This window comes from Petromyzon marinus, chromosome 28 (assembly GCF_048934315.1).
Source record: "Petromyzon marinus isolate PM22_M1 ecotype Great Lakes invasive population chromosome 28, UKy_Petmar_22M1.pri1.0, whole genome shotgun sequence".
NCBI lineage: Eukaryota > Metazoa > Chordata > Hyperoartia > Petromyzontiformes > Petromyzontidae > Petromyzon > Petromyzon marinus.
Window position 1 is genome coordinate 10,860,965 of NC_133694.1, and position 23,592 is coordinate 10,884,556.

General features: G+C 40.0%; 2 protein-coding genes across 2 annotated transcripts; both read left to right on the top strand.

Moving 5' to 3' along the window:
- Window positions 1–839: 839 nt before the first annotated feature.
- Window positions 840–16,679, top strand: LOC116946816 (uncharacterized). The gene is made up of 3 exons (XM_076070182.1): window positions 840–1,802; window positions 10,385–16,523; window positions 16,673–16,679. The coding sequence occupies exons 1-3, from the start codon at window positions 1,727–1,729 to the stop codon at window positions 16,677–16,679; spliced, it is 6,222 nt and encodes a 2,073-aa protein (XP_075926297.1). The 5' UTR covers window positions 840–1,726.
- Window positions 16,680–16,687: 8 nt separating this feature from the next.
- LOC142929275 (uncharacterized) lies at window positions 16,688–23,476 on the top strand. The gene is made up of 2 exons (XM_076070183.1): window positions 16,688–23,004; window positions 23,456–23,476. The coding sequence occupies exons 1-2, from the start codon at window positions 16,858–16,860 to the stop codon at window positions 23,474–23,476; spliced, it is 6,168 nt and encodes a 2,055-aa protein (XP_075926298.1). The 5' UTR covers window positions 16,688–16,857.
- Window positions 23,477–23,592: the final 116 nt, after the last annotated feature.

Genomic DNA, 23,592 nt, shown 5'->3' on the forward strand with positions numbered 1-23,592 from the left:
TTTTTTCCGGCACTCTGGTTTTCTCACATGCGCAAACCCCTCCTTAAATAGGATTGACTTAAATTTTGAGTCCATCTATGTTCTGAAAAGAGGAGGGGGGAGACGAAAAATGTAATGTATGCTGTCTGAAAGCCACTGTAAGCGTGAACAATCAATTAAGACCTGAAATGGTTTATCGAATCTTTCTAAATAAACTTCCAAATCGCTGCGCGTGGCGCTAACGTTTTTTTTTATAAATAAATAAATAAACCGTTTAAAAATACATAACTTTATGCAAACCGACACACCTGATGACGACCGTTTGTGTTATGGTCGAAACGTCGTGAGAATTTTTATTGTTTTATATACATTTTATTATTTTATTGCTTCCCTTCAACGTGACTTTACCGAAAGAGCTAAGAATAGGATTGACTTACCCATCCTAGTTCAGTACCCTGTTTAAAAATGCCTAAGACTTTTGACTTAATTCAATTTACAAATATTTTAAACTTTTGGGAATGATCATAGCGATTTGAGCACATTTTTAATTCAAGATAACAAATCTGTTCAAAGCAACATTTTGCCTAAACTGTTTTAAATTTCTTAAATACTGCAGATAATGCTGACTATTCACGGAGCGCAATTCTACACTCATAAACCTCAATACGACATTGTAATGTTGTTTTTTGGCCTTAAATATCCTATTGAAGTGTGTAAAATATGTGGAACTGCTATCGTTAACGAAAAAAGTTGGACAATTTAACAAAGAAAATAACATTGCTATATTGAGTATTTGTTTAAAATGTGTTGCAACTTAACTGGCAGTGTCTGCAATTTTCTTTGTAAGCAGAAGTGCAATCTGCAGGTGGTAAAAAAACGTCAGTGTGACGTAGCACATATAAGGAGGGTTCTAAATATACCTACTGCAGTTGCACTTGAGTATTTAGTCACACGAGAAGAGGCTGTCACCTGCATGTTAATAAATCGACTTGGAAGGGTTTTTTTCTCCTTTGAAAGTAAAAAATTGCAGTATAATTTAGCATTACGATTCCGTGTTCTGTTTTGGTTGGCTGAGATAAAATAATCATTGCCTTTGCTTCTTGGGTCGAAGATTTTCCGAGTTGTATCCAGTCCTCATCACTATCAGAAGAGGCTGCTGAGAAAACAGTTAAGTTTTGTCAATGTGTGAACGAACGCAATAGCTATCGATGGTGTTGATGATTAGAAGTATGCGCTCTATGCCAACCTGGCGAGATTATCTCCATTCATTAAATCGTAATGTTTATGTAGTATAACTTCTAGGATAGATGTTGATGTTGGTTAATATTTATTAATCTGTAACCAAAATGGAAACAATATATATTTACAGTGGGAATGTATAGCAAGTTGTTATCCCGTAATTTTTTGTATTATGTAAGTTTATTGATAAAGTAGAATAATTGCCAAAGTAACGGGTGATCAGAAGGACATTGAGAGCGCTTTTTATGATTTCCGTGAAACAGAAATGCGAATTTTCATATCACCATCGCTACTTTTGCCATATATTTGTGTTTAATGTAGATTGTTGTTGTAATCTGTCTAAATGCATGGCGTTTCTTTATTTTGCCCTCAAGAATACCGGCCAGCCGAACCTTCAGGATTTTCAATCCTCTCTGCAAAAGGAAAGAAAAAAACTAGATTCTGGCCTTCCTTCAATTGGGGCTGAATGTCCTTTAAAGCAGCAAAAATTATACTCAGAAAATAACCGATGATGCAGCCTCTTAAGAGGAACGCCATCATATTGACACTTCTTGTTGTACATATGGAAACTGCAACTACTACAGGTAAGTCGGCCGCAAATGTTACTTGGATTCCTGAGGCACTTAAAGATGCATGTATGCAACGTGTGCAATATTAACCGTTTAACCAGAATATTTAGGACGATATTATTAATGTGTTTTTTTTAATGAGTTATGATAGAAATCGGTTTGGTTATGCAAATGTAGGTTAAAAAAATACTGATTTGGTGGAAAATCGATGTGGTTGAGTAAAGTAGGATTATTTTGGTATTGGATCTTGTAACATGATCAGTAATTTACTACGTTTATTATAAATCTACTTTTAGCAACAATCTGGCTGACAGATCAATTGACTTAACAATCAGAATTCAGAAAAGCGAATCGTGATCGAACATTGAATAAGCCAATCATCCCTTCAGGGTTGGCACAATGACTACAGTACCACTGTCGGAAGCTATTAGTTACTTCCCTTTATAAATCTTGCTTCAGGGTTTCCAATGACATCTGGTAATGCAACGATCCTGACTGCAAATCCTGACTGCTAAGCATGTTTGGCTGCGTAGTGTGCGAAACAAGTTCTGCATACATACATTTGATATTATGGGCAGTGTAGTGAATCAGTGCAAAGGCGTTACCTATCATACTTCATCGAATTAAATAATCTGCACAGACAACACATCTTACAATACTCCATTATTAAACTACATGTTTGTCGTACTGTACATACTGTACATACAGACCCAAAATGTCAAAACCGGTCCAGTGTTTCCTTGCTTTAAAAAAATGCTGCTTGGTAATATTGTTCTGGAAATTCGGGAGCCTTATGGAATAAATTTGTGCTATGTGTAGACATAGAGTGTTGTTTATATTTGCATGTACCCATAATTTTCCATAGCAACGCATACTCCGTTTGTGTTATGGCATTGCCTTTAGCGTTGAATAGAGAGCCATAATCAGGCAGCATGTCGGTTAACAAGCCGTGACTGCTGATGAGATCTAGAAAGTCAAGACCAGTCCAGAGTTTGTGTGTGTTAAACTAATTCTGCTTGATGTTGGTCTGGAAAGCCAATCATCATCACGATTCATGGGCAGGTAGCCCGTAGGTGTCCCCTGCACATTTCGTGATTTGTTTCCACTTCCCTCTGTCTTGTGCCAACATGTTCAAGTAGTGGCCACATCTTTCTGGTACCAATCTTCTTCTTATGTCGTCGTCGTCGAGCCATTCTCTGTTAGCTGCTCTACTCTTTCCTGCTCCTTTTTTTCCCGAACAACACACTCGTAATTTTCACGTTGTCCATCCTACATGTGTGTCCAAATAGTGCCAGTTTCATTCTAATTACTGCCTGCATCATCGTCAGGGTCTTCTTCTATGGCCAAGCTTTTTCATTAAAAGGTATTTTTATTGGGAGGCACAGCATGGAGTTCTGATTATATTTGCTCCAACGCAGCATGCTCCAGGGCGACGCATAATGAGTTTTATTACAACAAAATGGTCATTTGAAATTGGAGACATTTTAAACTGTGATATCAATACTCAAATCGGACAAGTCAAAGGCAAACGTTTATCCTAGGGACCAAATTACCCGGAATGTTCCCGATCTCATATTTAAGTCTGATTTGAAAACCCATCTCTTTAAACTGAACGTTACCTCTTTAGTTTGGTCGGTTGTCCTGGTTTTGTTTCCTGCTTTCCATGCATTGTGCATTGGGATCCCAGGATTGAATGCGCATGATAAATTTGAATTATTATAGGATTAAGGCAGCAGGGTTGAGTCACATTACAAATTATGTTTCCAACCCTGCTGCTGAAACAATAAATCACGTCTTAATATCATCATTACTGTCATTCTCATTCGTATATCGTCTTCCTGAGTTTCCATCCACCATATTCAGTATGTTCAAAATGCTGCTGTTATAAGCATCATCACATTACTCCCCATATTGTGTTCCCTTCATAGCCTTCCCATTCACTCTCAAGTCAAGTTTAAAGTCGCACTTACTGTTTACAACATTCTGTATGGACTGGACCCTGCTTATCGTTACCCTCTTATTTCTACCTAATCCCTTTCCCGAGCCGCTTCTTTCATCTGGCCTAGAGTGGCTCACTCCACCCAACATAAAGTGCAAAAGTGTGGGTGGATAAGCGCTGACTTTCGCAACTCCCACAGTCCGGAATACACTCCCACGACACACTCGTCAGATCAATTCCGTTTTATAGTTCCAATCTCAGTTAAAACATTCTCTTATACCTGTATCCATTTGATCACTAAGATAGTGCTTCAGGGGTTTTATTTGGTTGAAGACGTCAAAGTCGATTGCCACTCTTAGACATGTGAGCAACTTACTGGCTCAGGTGCCTTGGCTCGTCCATAATAGTAAATGTTGTGGGTTTACTCTCCAACACTGGTAACGAATTGGCATTTGTTGCCGACGTGACAAACATTACTAATTGGCTGTGTCGGGTGGTGGCAGGTTTAACGACACATTTACGCAATCTAACTCAAAAAACGTTATCATGGATAATATTGGTCACGAAAGCCTACGTGTTAAACTAACTTTTTTGGCTTGCGTGGGGCGTCGCTCAATGGATTTGACGCTCATGGCTGGTGTAGGAGCTGAGAGTTCGCCCAGGTCAACATGATAACAAAAATCATTTTGTCCTGTATGCAGTGGACTCAACGGCCTGTTTCAACAGCGCCATGCAAGATACGACTTTGGGGCCCCCTCTCCGATCTCCCGACTCACTTTTAGTGAAATAGCTACGGATGTTTTTTTTACCCGTATATAAAAATATGTAGGCCATAACGATACTCTGTATATTATTGTTCTATAATTGAGACCCTGCTTGTATGTATTCATTTGTTTGCATACAGTACCTTTTGGTGATTTTTTTATTCTATATATTTCTGTTGAGAAATGTGACGCCACATCAAAATGCGCAACTTAAAATAAATATAGACAATACGTTCTATTTAATTAAATAGACTTTTTAGTAAATGTTTTCTTCTACAACATCAGAGTGCAGCAGCACATTAAATACGCAATACAATGACAATAGTTTAAAGCGATTTTAAGCTTTTTTTTGGGGGGGGGGGTCAAAAATCGTCCAAAATCGCGTGACGTCATTTAATGACGGCCCCTTAGCAAACCTTGTTCGAGGATTAGTCCCTTCTTTCTGCAAATATTGTACAACGTTTTAAGAGGCAATTGTATGAATGACGAGATTTACATTTATTATTTGAATGAAAGAAAGCCACCGACTACCAGATGTTGTAGGCTTGGGGTCTTTGATGGCCAGGAGGTGGCTGCACAACTGTTGATTGAATCTCACTGTGTGGATCTTTGCATGTTAAGCGGTGCTTGCATGTGTATGGGGTTTCTCTCGGGCACGCTGGTTGCTTGCCACAGGCCCACACTCTCGTTCATGTAATTGGCCAAACACCCAAATGTAGCAAGACCCCCGGCAAACGTTTCCTGAAACTCAGAGAGGCTTTCCGAGATGAAAAGACATTTTATTTTTTTAGTGTCTTTGGATTGGGGATGTAAATTTGAATGTCATCAGCATGACAATGGAAGCTAAGACCGAGTTTGCGCAACATATGGCCAAGTGGGGTCATATATAATTAAACTAAACAGCAGTGGGCCGATGAGAAAGTCCTGAGGCACACCAAAGGGAACAGAACGTGGTTCAGATCATTGCCCTCCAAGGCTGACAAACTGCTTTCGATCAAAAAGGTGGAAAGTGAACCAGTGGAAGGCAATGCCAGAAATCCCCATGCAGCCTCCCGATCGCTCGAGCAGGACGGGGATGATCGACAGTGTCAAACTAAGCACTCAATTCCCAATGGACAAGAATGCTAGGTAGGCCTGTATTTGCAGCAACCAACACATAATTCATAACCTTCACCAGGGCTGTTTCCGTACTCGAGGCATGAAACCAGAATGAAAGGATTTATTAGATCACTGACAAGCAAGTAGTGTTGGAGCTGCATGACGACTGCACACTCTAGGACCTTGGAGAGATAAGGCAGATTTGAGATGCGACGGATCAAGGCCAGGGCTTCTTAAGCAGCGGGGTAACAGCAGCAAATTTGAAGATCAAAGGGACAGTACCGGAATGGGGAGAATTGTGAAGAAGATTAGTGATAAGTACAGTAAAAAAATGGAAAGTTGGCATGGATGATCTTCAAAAGAAAATAATCCAGAGGCCAGTAATTGCGCCGGGATCTAGCTACCAGTGATGAAACCTCAGACGTATGTGTGTACATATTTTGAACTTCTTTCGAACCGCGCATAGCCAAACGTGCTAATCGGAGAAGTGCGAACCGTGCTCGGAGATGCAGACAAGTAAAGTTCTGAAAATAGAGATATGAGAAATAATTGGAGTGGGAACAGATTTAATGGCGAGATGAATAGCGTTGATTTATTATTTTATAAAATAACTGAAGAAACTGGTCAGCTTGTAATGCATTATTCGGAGAAAAAGAACGGGGAAATAATGAATGGAGAAGCCTATGAACAGGGGCTGGCAAGGGAGCTGGACATGTGGCTCACCGTGAGGAATCTTAGGAGCTAGAGCCGGTGGCGATACGCAGTCACGCACCATGTAGGCATATGCACCCACATGTAATCTGATCTTAATTTTATTTCCATACTCTGCAAAAGTAAGAAAAAAGGGTAAAACAAATTACGGTCAATATCATATAAGTAAGTTGGCTTGAGCAGGGACATGTGCTAAAAATGGATGATGGCTGGTGGTCTAGACTAATGATGGTGTATCATCTAAAGGAGAGGACACACAGAAGAGATGGATCAATGAATTCAGCGCGCGAGTGGGTGTGAGATGAATCGTCACATTGGATGATTGTGAGGGGTGGCAAAGGCTTAGGGAGGCCTTCATCCAGCAGTGGATTAATCACAAATGATTAGGTTGATAATTGTAAATGTTGCGTACTGTATATGTACATTTGTGTAGATAACCTATATTAACAATATGCCCATCATCAGCGACTTTATTTCATAAGATGAGGCAACAAGTGGCCTGGGTCAAAAGATAGCAGCAGTACAATGTAGTTCTGACATTTAGAGCTAAACCAGAATTTAATATCAAAGATAAGTCTGATTTAAATTTAAGAGTAAAACTATGGAATACATATCAGAAACATTAAAAATACATTCACATAATTTATTAAATAATGCTTATAAAATGCGATCATAAAACAAGGTGCACACACAAATTATATGAGATAGACATGTGATTAAATAGTGCACTCAAATTTTGATTTAAAGCTTTCGTGACTGCAGGGATTCATATTCTTGGTTCTTTCGGTAAAGTCACGTAGAAGGGAAACAATAAAACAATTAAAATATATATGAAACATGTTTTATATTGTTTTATTGTTTCCCTTCTACGTGACTTTACCGAAAGAGCCAAGAATATAGTGCACTCAAACTTAAAAAATAAATACTTTTGGTTTTTCACACGGGATAAATTTTTAGTGGAAACTGAAGTGAACTACAAAAGGGACACCGGATGGTTTTCCCCGAACCTGGTGTGAAATGTTTGCGCACTGGAAATCGAATTTTAGTTAATATAAAATGACAAGAATAGACATTTAGTATAAGAAAAACGATTAAATATAAGAGAGAGCTCACGGTTTTCTACATCTTGAAATGCAGTCACATTTAGACCATGCATATTTTACAGATGATCATTTTGTATGGCCTTCTTTTTCTTTCGCATGGCTGATGTAGATGGAGAGCAACAACTACGATTTAACTTGCAGGCGATCAAGCCAGATAACCGCATCAGGAACAGCGGAGTGTATATCGCTGTTATGTCTCCTTCGTATTTGTGGATCGGGGCATTGCGTCGTTATACGTTGTATGTGGTCTGTTCTGGATGACCACAGTCGCAGACTGCCAGAGAGTTTTGACATTCCCATTTGTGCATCAGGTATCCGCGTCTGCCATGGTTTGTGCAGTGGATGCGATTTATGGTGGACCATGAGCTTCGTGGTAGATCAAACACAGGAATCGTGTATGGCCAATGCAGAGCAACGATTTTAGATTTAGTTCTGAGTGATTTAGCCATCAGTTGCTTTGAGAGTCGGTGAATTGCTCGTGCATTGCCTTCAAATTTATTTTTGGGGGAGGTGCGAAGTTATATGGTTCATCATTTAATGTCCGTAGCCGCAGTTGCAAACAGTAAAGTATTTTATTTTCCACTAGTACATTAGGTATATGCATCTTCAATGGTTTGTGCGGCTCCAGTTAAGTGCTGCTGTAGAATTACCCACTGGGATAGAGGTTACCTGCTTTAGATTAGGCTCACAATGATAAACAAAGCAACCCTTGATTAGAACAGAACAGCAAGGCATAATGGAAAACAGGGTCTAAGCTATTCAGAGCTACGCTATGAGTGTATTTATGAATCTCAGTGTCATTGTCAAGTATATATCTGCATATTCATCATTCATGGTCATGCAAATGTTATGTAGAGTTTAAAAAGGGTATCACCAGCAATGTCTTTAACATGTAACTAAATATATAGTGAGAACGAACTTTCATGGCCCTTTAGAGAAAACCGCGATCGAAACGTCGTGGGTTTTTTGCCTTTCATTTTGATTTTTGTTATCTATCTACATGACTTTACCGAAAGATCCAAGAAATAAGAATTCCATGCAGTCCCGAAAGTTTTAAGTCTACAATGTTACTATTTGGAGTTGGATATACAATGTGAAGTTGTCAAAAAAATAACTGTAACAACTCTAGAACGCTTGCACTAAGAGGATTGTTACATCATAGAACTTGAAGAGATTGTGATAACTTAGGGACGGGGATGATGATAATGGCAGTGGAGTATATGAACCTTATGGCGGTACCCCGGGGTACCATCGTGCCCCGGCTCTCGCATAATGTCCGTGATGCAGTCATTTTCAGTCCGTTTATGTTCAGCGATGCGGCAATCGACTCATCTCGACGAGCTGTACACGATGCACTATTCAAAGTTGAATTTTCCGAGAACGGATTTTTATGCTGTTTGACGTTTCGACATCGCGGAGTAGCACTGGTTTCGGATTAATTGGTACCCCAGTCGCGGAGTTCAGTACACCCCTGGAAAAAATTGTGTCCCAGAAATATTATATTTAATTGCCTCGGCCTATTTTGTATGATTTGGTACCCCGGGGTACCGCCATAAGGAGCATATACTCCACTGCCATTATCATCATCCCCGACCCTAAGTTATCACAATCTCTTCCAGTTATATGATGTAACAATCCTCTTAGCACCTGCACACAAGCTGATAACGAATAATCAATTTCACTCAATTTAGTATTACATTTTCACTCTTTAATATATAGCGTATATTTATTGAACACCATTGAATGTTTACTGCTCATACGTATGTTGTTATTACGTCACTGCTCAAGCCATAACGCTTAAACGTGATCAATACCTGGCCAAGCACTGACTGAGCAGAGGTTTCTTAAATTTGTATTGCAAAAAACAAGAGATTGTGATGAAGGTTACTTTTATATGCTGCTTAGCTTGTAATTACGTGAATTTTTTCATGAAATCACAATGCGCATATGTGAATTTTTAAAAACTTTTATTGAACTTCAATATTTGTGAAATTAAAATGAGATACAATCCTCAAAGATGAGTCTGATTGGGCCTTTTTTTCATTTGTCTAAAGTTATGCATTTGGGACAGAACTTAAACAACAAATTTCAGTGTCTAATATCTGTTCTTTTCTTTTACAATAAATATTGTAAATTGGTGACTGTAAAACATATTTATTTAGATTTTATGACTGTGGCTTTGGTCTGTGTATACGAATAGTTTAATTTCAGCAAAAAAGGTTTATTTTTAATTCAGTAATTCAGCTCTACAAAGGCAAATGGCTAATCCCTGAGTTTTATGATTTGGTAACATTTTTTGTATTATTTAAATTGATGATATGCCATGTCAGTAAATTGTGATCCACATATAATCAGGATTTGTTTAATGTAAGGGCCACAGTTAACTGAAATTAGAGGTTATTTTCTATAACAACGAATGGGTGAAATGAAATAGCAGCTAATCTTTGAATAAATCGTCCTTCTAGATTAGTGTAGGCCACTGCAAAAGATAAATTGTAAATATATATGGCATAATCTGGATCAATTTAGACTTCGCTTAGTCTCATTATCAGGTTGCGATCACTTAAAGCAATGGTTACATTATGGACAAGAGTCATTGATAAATCGTGTGGAGCACGCGAAAAATATTTTTTTTCAAAAGTAGAAAAAAGCTCAATTTGTAAAGCAGCTGGCTCAGAAGAAAAGGATTACGAATAATGACGTTGTTTCTCCGAACAAGATATTCCAGAATTAAGTCCAATTTATATTGTCATTAACCTGAATATCCTGGAATAACTGTTGGGGCTTTGTAATCTAAATGTTTGATGTGAATAACAAAGGTTATGTGGGGTCATTGAATAACTTTAAGCAGAAATTGTCATTTATGAGGGCCAATTAAATTAAAGTTATGTTCAGAACTCACTTTTTATCAACTGTTTTCAAGTAATTTTAGCTTTAAACACAATGTGAAAGTCTTATTTGAAACGTCTTTCTAATCAACAGCATCAACATCTTCAGAGACAACACAATTTTCTTCAACTTCAGAAGTTCCATCAACTACATCTGCTGAATCAAGACCAATTGCATCTTCTACCCTGTTAAATATCGCTTCGTCACCATCATCGGAAATGACAGATATTATTTCCTCAACTCCTGTTGGGTCCACATTAGGAGACACGACACAAATTACGTCTACATCTGATATTCCGTCCTCCTCACAAGTTATGCCAAACACAACTTCAATAGAATCCACAACAGTAACTCAAACTGAATCTACTACATCTCCATGGACTTATGTTCCTTCCACAGCTGCTGAAACAACTTCATTAGTGTCCACATTGGCAACGGAAAGTACAACATTGTTTGTCACAACACCAGTAGCCACTACACTGTCAAATATTTCATCAACATCTTCAGAGACAACACAATTTTCCTCAACTTCAGAAGTTCCATCAACTACATCTGCTGAATCAACAGCAATTACATCTTCTACAGCATCAAATATCCCTTCCACACCATCATCAGAAACTACAGAAATGACTTCCTCTACTCCTGTTGGGGCCACATTAGGAGACACGACACAAATTACGTCTACATCTGATATTCCATCCTCCACGCAAGTCATACCAACCACAACTTCATTGGAATCCACAACAGTAACTCAAACGGAGTCTACTCCATCTGTATGGCCTTCTGTTCCGTCCACAGCTGCTGAAACAACTTCAATTATATCCACATTGGCGAGAGAAAGTACAACATTGTTTATCACATCACCAGCAGCCACTACACAGTCAAATATTCCATCCACATCTTCAGAGACAACACAATTTTCCTCAACTTCAGAAGATCCATCAACTACATCTGTTGAATCAACACCAATTGCATCTGCTACCACATCAAATATCCCTTCCACACCATCATCAGAAACTACAGAAATGACTTCCTCTACTCCTGTTTGGTCCACATTAGGAGACACGACACAAATTACATCTACATCTGATATTCCATCCGCCACGCAAGTTATACCAACCACAATTTCATGGGAATCCACAACAGTAACTCAAACGGAATCTACTACGTCTCTATGGACTTCTGTTCTATCCACAGCTGCTGAAACAACTGCAATAGTGTCCACATTGGCATCTGAAAGTACAACATTGTTTGTGACAACACCACTGGAAACGACTCAGTCAATTATTCCATCCACATCTTCAGAGACAACACAATTTTCTTCAACTTCAGACGTTCCATCGACTACTTTTGCTGAATCAACAGCAATTGCATTTTCTACCCTGTCAAATATCGCTTCCTCACCATCATCAAAAACTACAGATATTATTTCCACAACTCCTGTTGGGTCCACATTCGTAGACACGTCACAATTTACGTCTACATCTGATTTTCCATCCTCCTCACAAGTTATACCAACCACAGCTCAATTAGAATCCACAACAGTAACTCAAATGGAATCTAATACATCTCCATGGACTTCTGTTCCATCCACAGCTGCTGAAACAACTTCAATAGTGTCCACGTTAGCAACGGAAAGTACAACATTGTTCGTCACTACACCACTGGAAACGACTCAGTCAATTATTCCATCCACATCTTCAGAGACAACACAATTTTCCTCAACTTCAGAAGATCCATCGACTACATTTGCTGAATCAACACCAATTTCATCTTCTACAGCATCAAATTTCCCTTCCACACCATCATCAGAAACTACAGGAATGGCTTCCTCAACTCCTGTTGGGTCCACATTAGGAGACACGACACAAATTACGTCTACATCTGATATTCCATCCTCCACGCAAGTTATACCAACCACAATTTCATTGGAATCCACAACAGTAACTCAAACGGAATCTACTACATCTCTATGGACTTCTGTACCATCCACAGCTGCTGAAACAACTTCAATAGTGTCAACATTGGCAACTGAAAGTACACCATTTTTCGTCACAACACCACTGGAAACGACTCAGTCAAATATTCCATCAAGATCTTCAGATACAACACAATTTTCCTCAACTTCAGATGTTCAATCGACTACTTTTGCTAAATCAACAGCAATTGCATCTTCTAGCTTGTCAAATATCGCTTCCTCACCATCATCAGAAACTACAGATATTATTTCCTCAACGCGTGTTGTTTCCACATTAGGAGACACGACACTAATTATATCTACATCTGACATTCTGTCCTCACAAGTTATACCAACCACAGCTTCATTGGAATCCACAACTGTAACTAAAATGGAATCTACTTCATCTCTATGGACTTCTTTTCCATCCACAGCTGCTGAAACAACTTCAATAGTGTCCACATTGGCAACTGAAAGTACAACATTGTCTGTTACAACACCACCGGAAACGACTCAGTCAAATATTCCATCCACATCTTCAGAGACAACACAATTTTCTTCAACTTCAGAAGATCCATCGACTACATCGGTTGAATCAACACCAATTGCATCTTCTTCAGCATCAAATATCCCTTCTACACCATCATCAGAAACTACAGAAATGGCTTCCTCTACTCCTGTTGGGTCCACATTAGGAGACACGACACAAATTACGTCTACATCTGATATTCCATCCTCCACGCAAGTTATACCAACCACAAGTTCATTGGAATCCACAACAGTAACTCAAACGGAATCTACTACATCTCTATGGACTTCTGTTCCATCCACAGCTGCTGAAACAACTTCAATAGTGTCCACATTGGCAACTGAAAGTACAACATTGTTCGTCACAACACCACTGGAAACGACCCAGTCAAATATTCCATCCACATCTTCAGAGACAACACAATTTTCATCATCTTCAGGAGTTCCATCGACTACATTTGCTGAATCAACACCAATTGCATCTTCTACAGCATCAAATATCCCTTCCACACTATCATCAGAAACTACAAACATGGCTTCCCCTACTCCTGTTGGGTCCACATTAGGAGACACGACACTAATTACGTCTACATCTGATATTCCATCCTCCTCACAAGTTATACCAACCACAACTTCATTGGAATCCACAACAGCAACTCAAACGGAATCTACTACATCTCTATGGACTTCTGTACCATCGACAGCTGCTGAAACAATTTCAAAAGTGTCCACATTGGCAACTGAAAGTACACAATTTTTCGTCACAACACCACTGGAAACGACTCAGTCAAATATTCCATCAACATCTTCAGAGACAACACAATTATCCTCCACTTCAGATGATCCATCAACTACTTTTGCTGAATCAACACCAATTGCATCTTCTACCCTGTCAAATATCGCTTCCTCACCATCATCAGAAACTACAGATATTATTTCCTCAACTCGTGTTGGGTCCACATTAGGAGACACGACACAAATTACGTCTACATCTGATATTCCATCCTCCACGCAAATTATACCAACCACAACTTCATTGGAATCCGCAACAGTAGTTCAAACGGAACCTACTACATCTCTATGGACTTCTCTTCCATCCACAGCTGCTGAAACAACTTCAATAGTGTCCACATTGGCAACTGAAAGTACAACATTGTCTGTTACACCACCTCTGGAAACGACTCAGTCAAATATTCCATCCACATCTTCAGAGACAACACAATTTTCCTCAACTTTAGAAGATCCATCGACTACATTTGCTGAATCAACACCAATTGCCTCTTCTACCCTGTCAAATATCCCTTCCACACCATCATCAGAAACTACAGAAATGACTTCCTCTAATCCTGTTGGGTCCACATTAGGAGACACGACACTAATTACATCTACATCTGATATTCCGTCCTCCTCACAGGTTATACCAACCACAACTTCATTGGAATCCACAACAGTAACTCAAACCGAATCTACTACATCTCTATGGACTTTTGTTCAATCCACAGCTGCTGAATCAACGTCCAAAGTGTCCACATTGTCAACTGAAAGTACAACATTGTTCGTCACAACACCACTGGAAACGACTCAGTCAAATATTCCATCCACATCTTCAGAGACAACACAATTTTCCTCAACTTCAGAAATTCCATCGACTACATCTGCTGAATCAACACCAATTGCCTCTTCTACCCTGTCAAATATCCCTTCCTCACCATCATCAGAAACTACAGAAATGACTTCCTCTACTCCTGTTGGGTCCACATTAGGAGACACGACACAAATTACGTCTACATCTGATATTCCATCCTCCACGCAAGTTATACCAACCACAATTTCATTGGAATCCACAACAGTAACTCAAACGGAATCTACTACATCTCTATGGACTTCTGTTCCATCCACAACTGCTGAATCAACTTCAAAAGTGTCCACATTGGCAACTGAAAGTACAACATTGTTCATCACAACACCACTGACAACGACTCAGTCAAATATTCCATCCACATCTTCAGAGACAACACAATTTTCCTCAACTTCAAAAGATCCAACAACTACTTTTGCTGAATCAACACCAATTGCATCTTCTACAGCATCAAATATCCCTTCCACACCATCATCAGAAACTACAGAAATGGATTCCTCTACTCCTGTTGGGTCCACATTAGGAGACACGACACAAATTACGTCTACATCTGATATTCCATCCTCCACGCAAGTTATACCAACCACAACTTCATTGGAATCCACAACAGTAACTCAAACGGGATCTACTACATCTCTATGGACTTCTGTTCCATCCACAGCTGCTGAAACAACTTCAATAGTGTCCACATTGGCAACTGAAAGTACAACATTGTTCGTCACAACACCACTGGAAACGACTCAGTCATATATTCCATCCACATCTTCAGAGACAACACAATTATCCTCAACTTCCGAAATTCCATCGACTACATCTGCTGAATCAACACCAATTGCCTCTTCTACCCTGTCAAATTTCCCTTCCACACCATCATCAGAAACTACAGAAATGGCTTCCTCTACTCCTGTTGGGTCCACATTAGGAGACACGACACAAATTACGTCTACATCTGATATTCCATCCTCCACGCAAGTTATACCAACCACAACTTCATTGGAATCGACAACAGTAACTCAAACGGAATCTACTACATCTCTATGGACTTCTGTTCCATCCACAGCTGCTGAACCAACTTCAATAGTGTCCTCATTGGCAACTGAAAGCACAACATATTTCGTCACAACACCACTGGAAACGACTCAGTCAAATATTCCATCCACATCTTCAGAGACAACACAATTTTCCTCAACTTCAGAAGATCCAACAACTACTTTTGCTGAATCAACACCAATTGCATCTTCTACAGCATCAAATATCCCTTCCACACCATCATCAGAAACTACAGAAATGGCTTCCTCAACTCGTGTTGGTTCCACATTAGGAGACACGACACTAATTACATCTACATCTGATATTCCGTCCTCCTCACACGTTATACCAACCACAACTTCATTGGAATCCACAACAGTAACTCAAACGGAATCTACTACATCTCTATGGACTTCTGTTCCATCCACAGCTGCTGAATCAACTTCAAAAGTGTCCACATTGGCAACTGAAAGTACAACATTGTTCGTCACAACACCACTGGAAACGACTCAGTCAAATATTCCAGCCACATCTTCAGAGACAACACAATTTTCCTCAACTTCAGAAGATCCAACAACTACTTTTGCTGAATCAACACCAATTGCATCTTCTACAGCATCAAATATCCCTTCCACACCATCATCAGAAACTACAGAAATGGCTTCCTCAACTCGTGTTGATTCCACATTAGGAGACACGACACCAATTACATCTACATCTGATATTCCGTCCTCCTCACACGTTATACCAACCACAACTTCATTGGAATCCACAACAGTAACTCAAACGGAATCTACTATATCTCTATGGACTTCTGTTCCATCCACAGCTGCTGAATCAACTTCAAAAGTGTCCACATTGGCAACTGAAAGTACAACATTGTTCGTCACAACACCACTGGAAACGACTCAGTCAAATATTCCATCCACATCTTCAGAGACAACACAATTTTCCTCAACTTCAGAAGATCCATCGACTACATTTGCTGAATCAACACCAATTGCATCTTCTACAGCATCAAATATCCCTTCCACACCATCATCAGAAACTACAGAAATGGCTTCCTCTACTCATGTTGGGTCCACATTAGGAGACACGACACAAATTACGTCTACATCTGATATTCCATCCTCCACGCAAGGTATACCAACCACAACTTCATTGGAATCCACAACAGTAACTCAAATGGAATCTACTACATCTCTATGGACTTCTGTTCCATCCACAGCAGCTGAAACAACTTCAATAGTGTCCACATTGGCAACTGAAAGTACAACATTGTTCGTCACAACACCACTGGAAACGACTCAGTCAAATATTCCATCCACATCTTCAGAGACAACACAATTATCCTCAACTTCAGAAATTCCATCGACTACATCTGCTGAATCAACACCAATTGCCTCTTCTACCATGTCAAATTTCCCTTCCACACCATCATCAGAAACTACAGAAATGGCTTCCTCTACTCCTGTTGGGTCCACATTAGGGGACACGACACAAATTACGTCTACATCTGCTATTCCATCCTCCACGCAAGTTATACCAACCACAACTTCATTGGAATCCACAACAGTAACTCAAACGGAATCTACTACATCTCTATGGACTTCTGTTCCATCCACAGCTGCTGAAACAACTTCAATAGTGTCCACATTGGCAACTGAAAGTACACCATTTTTCATCACAACACCACCGGAAACGACTCAGTCAAATATTCCATCAACATCTTCAGAGACAACACAATTATCCTCATCTTCAGAAATTCCATCGACTACATCTGCTGAATCAACACCAATTGCCTCTTCTACCCTGTCAAACATCCCTTCCACACCATCATCAGATACTACAGATATTATTTCCTCAACTCGTGTTGGGTCCACATTAGGAGACATGACACAAATTACGTCTACATCTGATATTCCATCCTCCACGCAAGTTATACCAACCACAATTTCATTGGAATCCACAACAGTAACTCAAACGGAATCTACTACATCTCTATGGACTTCTGTTCCATCCACAGCTGCTGAAACAACTTCAATAGTGTCCACATTGGCAACTGAAAGTACAACATTGTTCGTCACAACACCACTGGAAACGACTCAGTCAAACATTCCATCCACCTCTTCAGAGACAACACAATTTTCATCATCTTCAGGAGTTCGATCGACTACATCTGCTGAATCAACACCAATTGCATCTTCTACAGCATCAAATATCCCTTCCACACCATCATCAGAAACTACAGAAATGGCTTCCTCTACTCCTGTTGGGTCCACATTAGGAGACACGACACTAATTACATCTACATCTGATATTCCGTCCTCCTCACACGTTATACCAACCACAACTTCATTGGAATCCACAACAGTAACTCAAACGGATTCTACTACATCTCTATGGACTTCTGTTCCATCCACAGCTGCTGAATCAACTTCAAAAGTGTCCACATTGGCAACTGAAAGTACAACATATTTCGTCACAACACCACTGGAAACGACTCAGTCAAATATTCCATCCACATCTTCAGAGACAACACAATTTTCCTCAACTTCAGAAGATCCAACAACTACTTTTGCTGAATCAACACCAATTCCATCTTCTACAGCATCGAACATCCCTTCCACACCATCATCAGAAACTACAGAAATGGCTTCCTCTACTCCTGTTGGGTCCACATTAGGAGACACGACACAAATTACGTCTACATCTGATATTCCGTCCTCCTCACAAATTACACCAACCACAACTTCATCGGAATCCACCACAGTACCTCAAACGGAATCTACTATATCTCTATCGACTTCTGTTCCATCCACAACTGCTGAATCAACTTCAATAGTGTCCTCATTGGCAACTGAAAGCACAACATATTTCGTCACAACACCACTGGAAACGACTCAGTCAAATATTCTATCCACATCTTCAGAGACAACACAATTTTCCTCAACTTCAGAAGATCCAACAACTACTTTTGCTGAATCAACACCAATTGCATCTTCTACAGCATCAAATATCCCTTCCACATCATCATCAGAAACTACAGAAATGGCTTCCTCAACTCGTGTTGGTTCCACATTAGGAGACACGACACAAATTACGTCTACATCTGATATTCCGTCCTCCTCACAGGTTATACCAACCACAACTTCATTGGAATCCACAACAGTAACTCAAACGGAATCTACTACATCTCTATGGACTTTTGTTCCATCCACAGCTGCTGAATCAACTTCAAAAGTGTCCACATTGGCAACTGAAAGTACAACATTGTTCGTCACAACACCACTGGAAACGACTCAGTCAAACATTCCATCCACATCTTCAGAGACAACACAATTTTCATCATCTTCAGGTGTTCCATCGACTACATTTGCTGAATCAACACCAATTGCATCTTCTACCCTGTCAAACATCCCTTCCACACCATCATCAGAAACTACAGATATTATTTCCTCAACTCGTGTTGGTTCCACATTAGGAGACACGACACTAATTACATCTACATCTGATATTCCGTCCTCCTCACACGTTATACCAACCACAACTTCATTGGAATCCACAACAGTAACTCAAACGGAATCTACTACATCTCTATGGACTTCTGTTCCATCCACAGCTGCTGAATCAACTTCAAAAGTGTCCACATTGGCAACTGAAAGTACAACATTGTTCGTCACAACACCACTGGAAACGACTCAGTCAAATATTCCAGCCACATCTTCAGAGACAACACAATTTTCCTCAACTTCAGAAGATCCAACAACTACTTTTGCTGAATCAACACCAATTGCATCTTCTACAGCATCAAATATCCCTTCCACACCATCATCAGAAACTACAGAAATGGCTTCCTCAACTCGTGTTGATTCCACATTAGGAGACACGACACCAATTACATCTACATCTGATATTCCGTCCTCCTCACACGTTATACCAACCACAACTTCATTGGAATCCACAACAGTAACTCAAACGGAATCTACTATATCTCTATGGACTTCTGTTCCATCCACAGCTGCTGAATCAACTTCAAAAGTGTCCACATTGGCAACTGAAAGTACAACATTGTTCGTCACAACACCACTGGAAACGACTCAGTCAAATATTCCATCCACATCTTCAGAGACAACACAATTTTCCTCAACTTCAGAAGATCCATCGACTACATTTGCTGAATCAACACCAATTGCATCTTCTACAGCATCAAATATCCCTTCCACACCATCATCAGAAACTACAGAAATGGCTTCCTCTACTCATGTTGGGTCCACATTAGGAGACACGACACAAATTACGTCTACAACAGATATTCCATCCTCCACGCAAGTTATACCAACCACAACTTCATTGGAATCCACAACAGTAACTCAAACGGAATCTACTACATCTCTATGGACTTCTGTTCCATCCACAGCAGCTGAAACAACTTCAATAGTGTCCACATTGGCAACTGAAAGTACAACATTGTTCGTCACAACACCACTGGAAACGACTCAGTCAAATATTCCATCCACATCTTCAGAGACAACACAATTATCCTCAACTTCAGAAATTCCATCGACTACATCTGCTGAATCAACACCAATTGCCTCTTCTACCATGTCAAATTTCCCTTCCACACCATCATCAGAAACTACAGAAATGGCTTCCTCTACTCCTGTTGGGTCCACATTAGGGGACACGACACAAATTACGTCTACATCTGCTATTCCATCCTCCACGCAAGTTATACCAACCACAACTTCATTGGAATCCACAACAGTAACTCAAACGGAATCTACTACATCTCTATGGACTTCTGTTCCATCCACAGCTGCTGAAACAACTTCAATAGTGTCCACATTGGCAACTGAAAGTACACCATTTTTCATCACAACACCACTGGAAACGACTCAGTCAAATATTCCATCAACATCTTCAGAGACAACACAATTTTCCTCAACTTCAGACATTCCATCGACTACATCTGCTGAATCAACACCAATTGCCTCTTCTACCCTATCAAATATCCCTTCCACACCATCATCAGAAACTACAGAAATGACTTCCTCTACTCCTGTTGGTTCCACATTAGGAGACACGACACAAATTACGTCTACATCTGATATTCTGTCCTCCTCACAAATTACACCAACCACAACTTCATCGGAATCCACCACAGTACCTCAAACGGAATCTACTATATCTCTATGGACTTCTGTTCCATCCACAGCTGCTGAAACAACTTCAATAGTGTCCACATTGGCAACTGAAAGTACACCATTTTTCATCACAACACCACCGGAAACGACTCAGTCAAATATTCCATCAACATCTTCAGAGACAACACAATTATCCTCATCTTCAGAAATTCCATCGACTACATCTGCTGAATCAACACCAATTGCCTCTTCTACCCTGTCAAACATCCCTTCCACACCATCATCAGATACTACAGATATTATTTCCTCAACTCGTGTTGGGTCCACATTAGGAGACATGACACAAATTACGTCTACATCTGATATTCCATCCTCCACGCAAGTTATACCAACCACAATTTCATTGGAATCCACAACAGTAACTCAAACGGAATCTACTACATCTCTATGGACTTCTGTTCCATCCACAGCTGCTGAAACAACTTCAATAGTGTCCACATTGGCAACTGAAAGTACAACATTGTTCGTCACAACACCACTGGAAACGACTCAGTCAAACATTCCATCCACCTCTTCAGAGACAACACAATTTTCATCATCTTCAGGAGTTCGATCGACTACATCTGCTGAATCAACACCAATTGCATCTTCTACAGCATCAAATATCCCTTCCACACCATCATCAGAAACTACAGAAATGGCTTCCTCTACTCCTGTTGGGTCCACATTAGGAGACACGACACTAATTACATCTACATCTGATATTCCGTCCTCCTCACACGTTATACCAACCACAACTTCATTGGAATCCACAACAGTAACTCAAACGGATTCTACTACATCTCTATGGACTTCTGTTCCATCCACAGCTGCTGAATCAACTTCAAAAGTGTCCACATTGGCAACTGAAAGTACAACATATTTCGTCACAACACCACTGGAAACGACTCAGTCAAATATTCCATCCACATCTTCAGAGACAACACAATTTTCCTCAACTTCAGAAGATCCAACAACTACTTTTGCTGAATCAACACCAATTCCATCTTCTACAGCATCGAACATCCCTTCCACACCATCATCAGAAACTACAGAAATGGCTTCCTCTACTCCTGTTGGGTCCACATTAGGAGACACGACACAAATTACGTCTACATCTGATATTCCGTCCTCCTCACAAATTACACCAACCACAACTTCATCGGAATCCACCACAGTACCTCAAACGGAATCTACTATATCTCTATGGACTTCTGTTCCATCCACAACTGCTGAATCAACTTCAATAGTGTCCTCATTGGCAACTGAAAGCACAACATATTTCGTCACAACACCACTGGAAACGACTCAGTCAAATATTCTATCCACATCTTCAGAGACAACACAATTTTCCTCAACTTCAGAAGATCCAACAACTACTTTTGCTGAATCAACACCAATTGCATCTTCTACAGCATCAAATATCCCTTCCACATCATCATCAGAAACTACAGAAATGGCTTCCTCAACTCGTGTTGGTTCCACATTAGGAGACACGACACAAATTACGTCTACATCTGATATTCCGTCCTCCTCACAGGTTATACCAACCACAACTTCATTGGAATCCACAACAGTAACTCAAACGGAATCTACTACATCTCTATGGACTTTTGTTCCATCCACAGCTGCTGAATCAACTTCAAAAGTGTCCACATTGGCAACTGAAAGTACAACATTGTTCGTCACAACACCACTGGAAACGACTCAGTCAAACATTCCATCCACATCTTCAGAGACAACACAATTTTCATCATCTTCAGGTGTTCCATCGACTACATTTGCTGAATCAACACCAATTGCATCTTCTACCCTGTCAAACATCCCTTCCACACCATCATCAGAAACTACAGATATTATTTCCTCAACTCGTGTTGGTTCCACATTAGGAGACACGACACAAATTACATCTACATCTGATATTCCGTCCTCCTCACACGTTATACCAACCACAACTTCATTGGAATCCACAACAGTAACTCAAACGGAATCTACTACATCTCTATGGACTTCTGTTCCATCCACAGCTGCTGAATCAACTTCAAAAGTGTCCACATTGGCAACTGAAAGTACAACATTGTTCGTCACAACACCACTGGAAACGACTCAGTCAAATATTCCATCCACATCTTCAGAGACAACACAATTTTCCTCAACTTCAGAAGATCCATCGACTACATTTGCTGAATCAACACCAATTGCATCTTCTACAGCATCAAATATCCCTTCCACACCATCATCAGAAACTACAGAAATGGCTTCCTCTACTCCTGTTGGGTCCACATTAGGAGACACGACACAAATTACGTCTACATCTGATATTCCATCCTCCACGCAAGTTATACCAACCACAACTTCATTGGAATCCACAACAGTAACTCAAACGGAATCTACTACATCTCTATGGACTTCTGTTCCATCCACAGCAGCTGAAACAACTTCAATAGTGTCCACATTGGCAACTGAAAGTACAACATTGTTCGTCACAACACCACTGGAAACGACTCAGTCAAATATTCCATCCACATCTTCAGAGACAACACAATTATCCTCAACTTCAGAAATTCCATCGACTACATCTGCTGAATCAACACCAATTGCCTCTTCTACCCTGTCAAATTTCCCTTCCACACCATCATCAGAAACTACAGAAATGGCTTCCTCTACTCCTGTTGGGTCCACATTAGGGAACACGACACAAATTACGTCTACATCTGATATTCCATCCTCCACGCAAGTTATACCAACCACAACTTCATTGGAATCCACAACAGTAACTCAAACGGAATCTACTACATCTCTATGGACTTCTGTTCCATCCACAGCTGCTGAAACGAATTCAATAGTGTCCACATTGGCAACTGAAAGTACACCATTTTTCATCACAACACCACCGGAAACGACTCAGTCAAATATTCCATCAACATCTTCAGAGACAACACAATTATCCTCAACTTCAGAA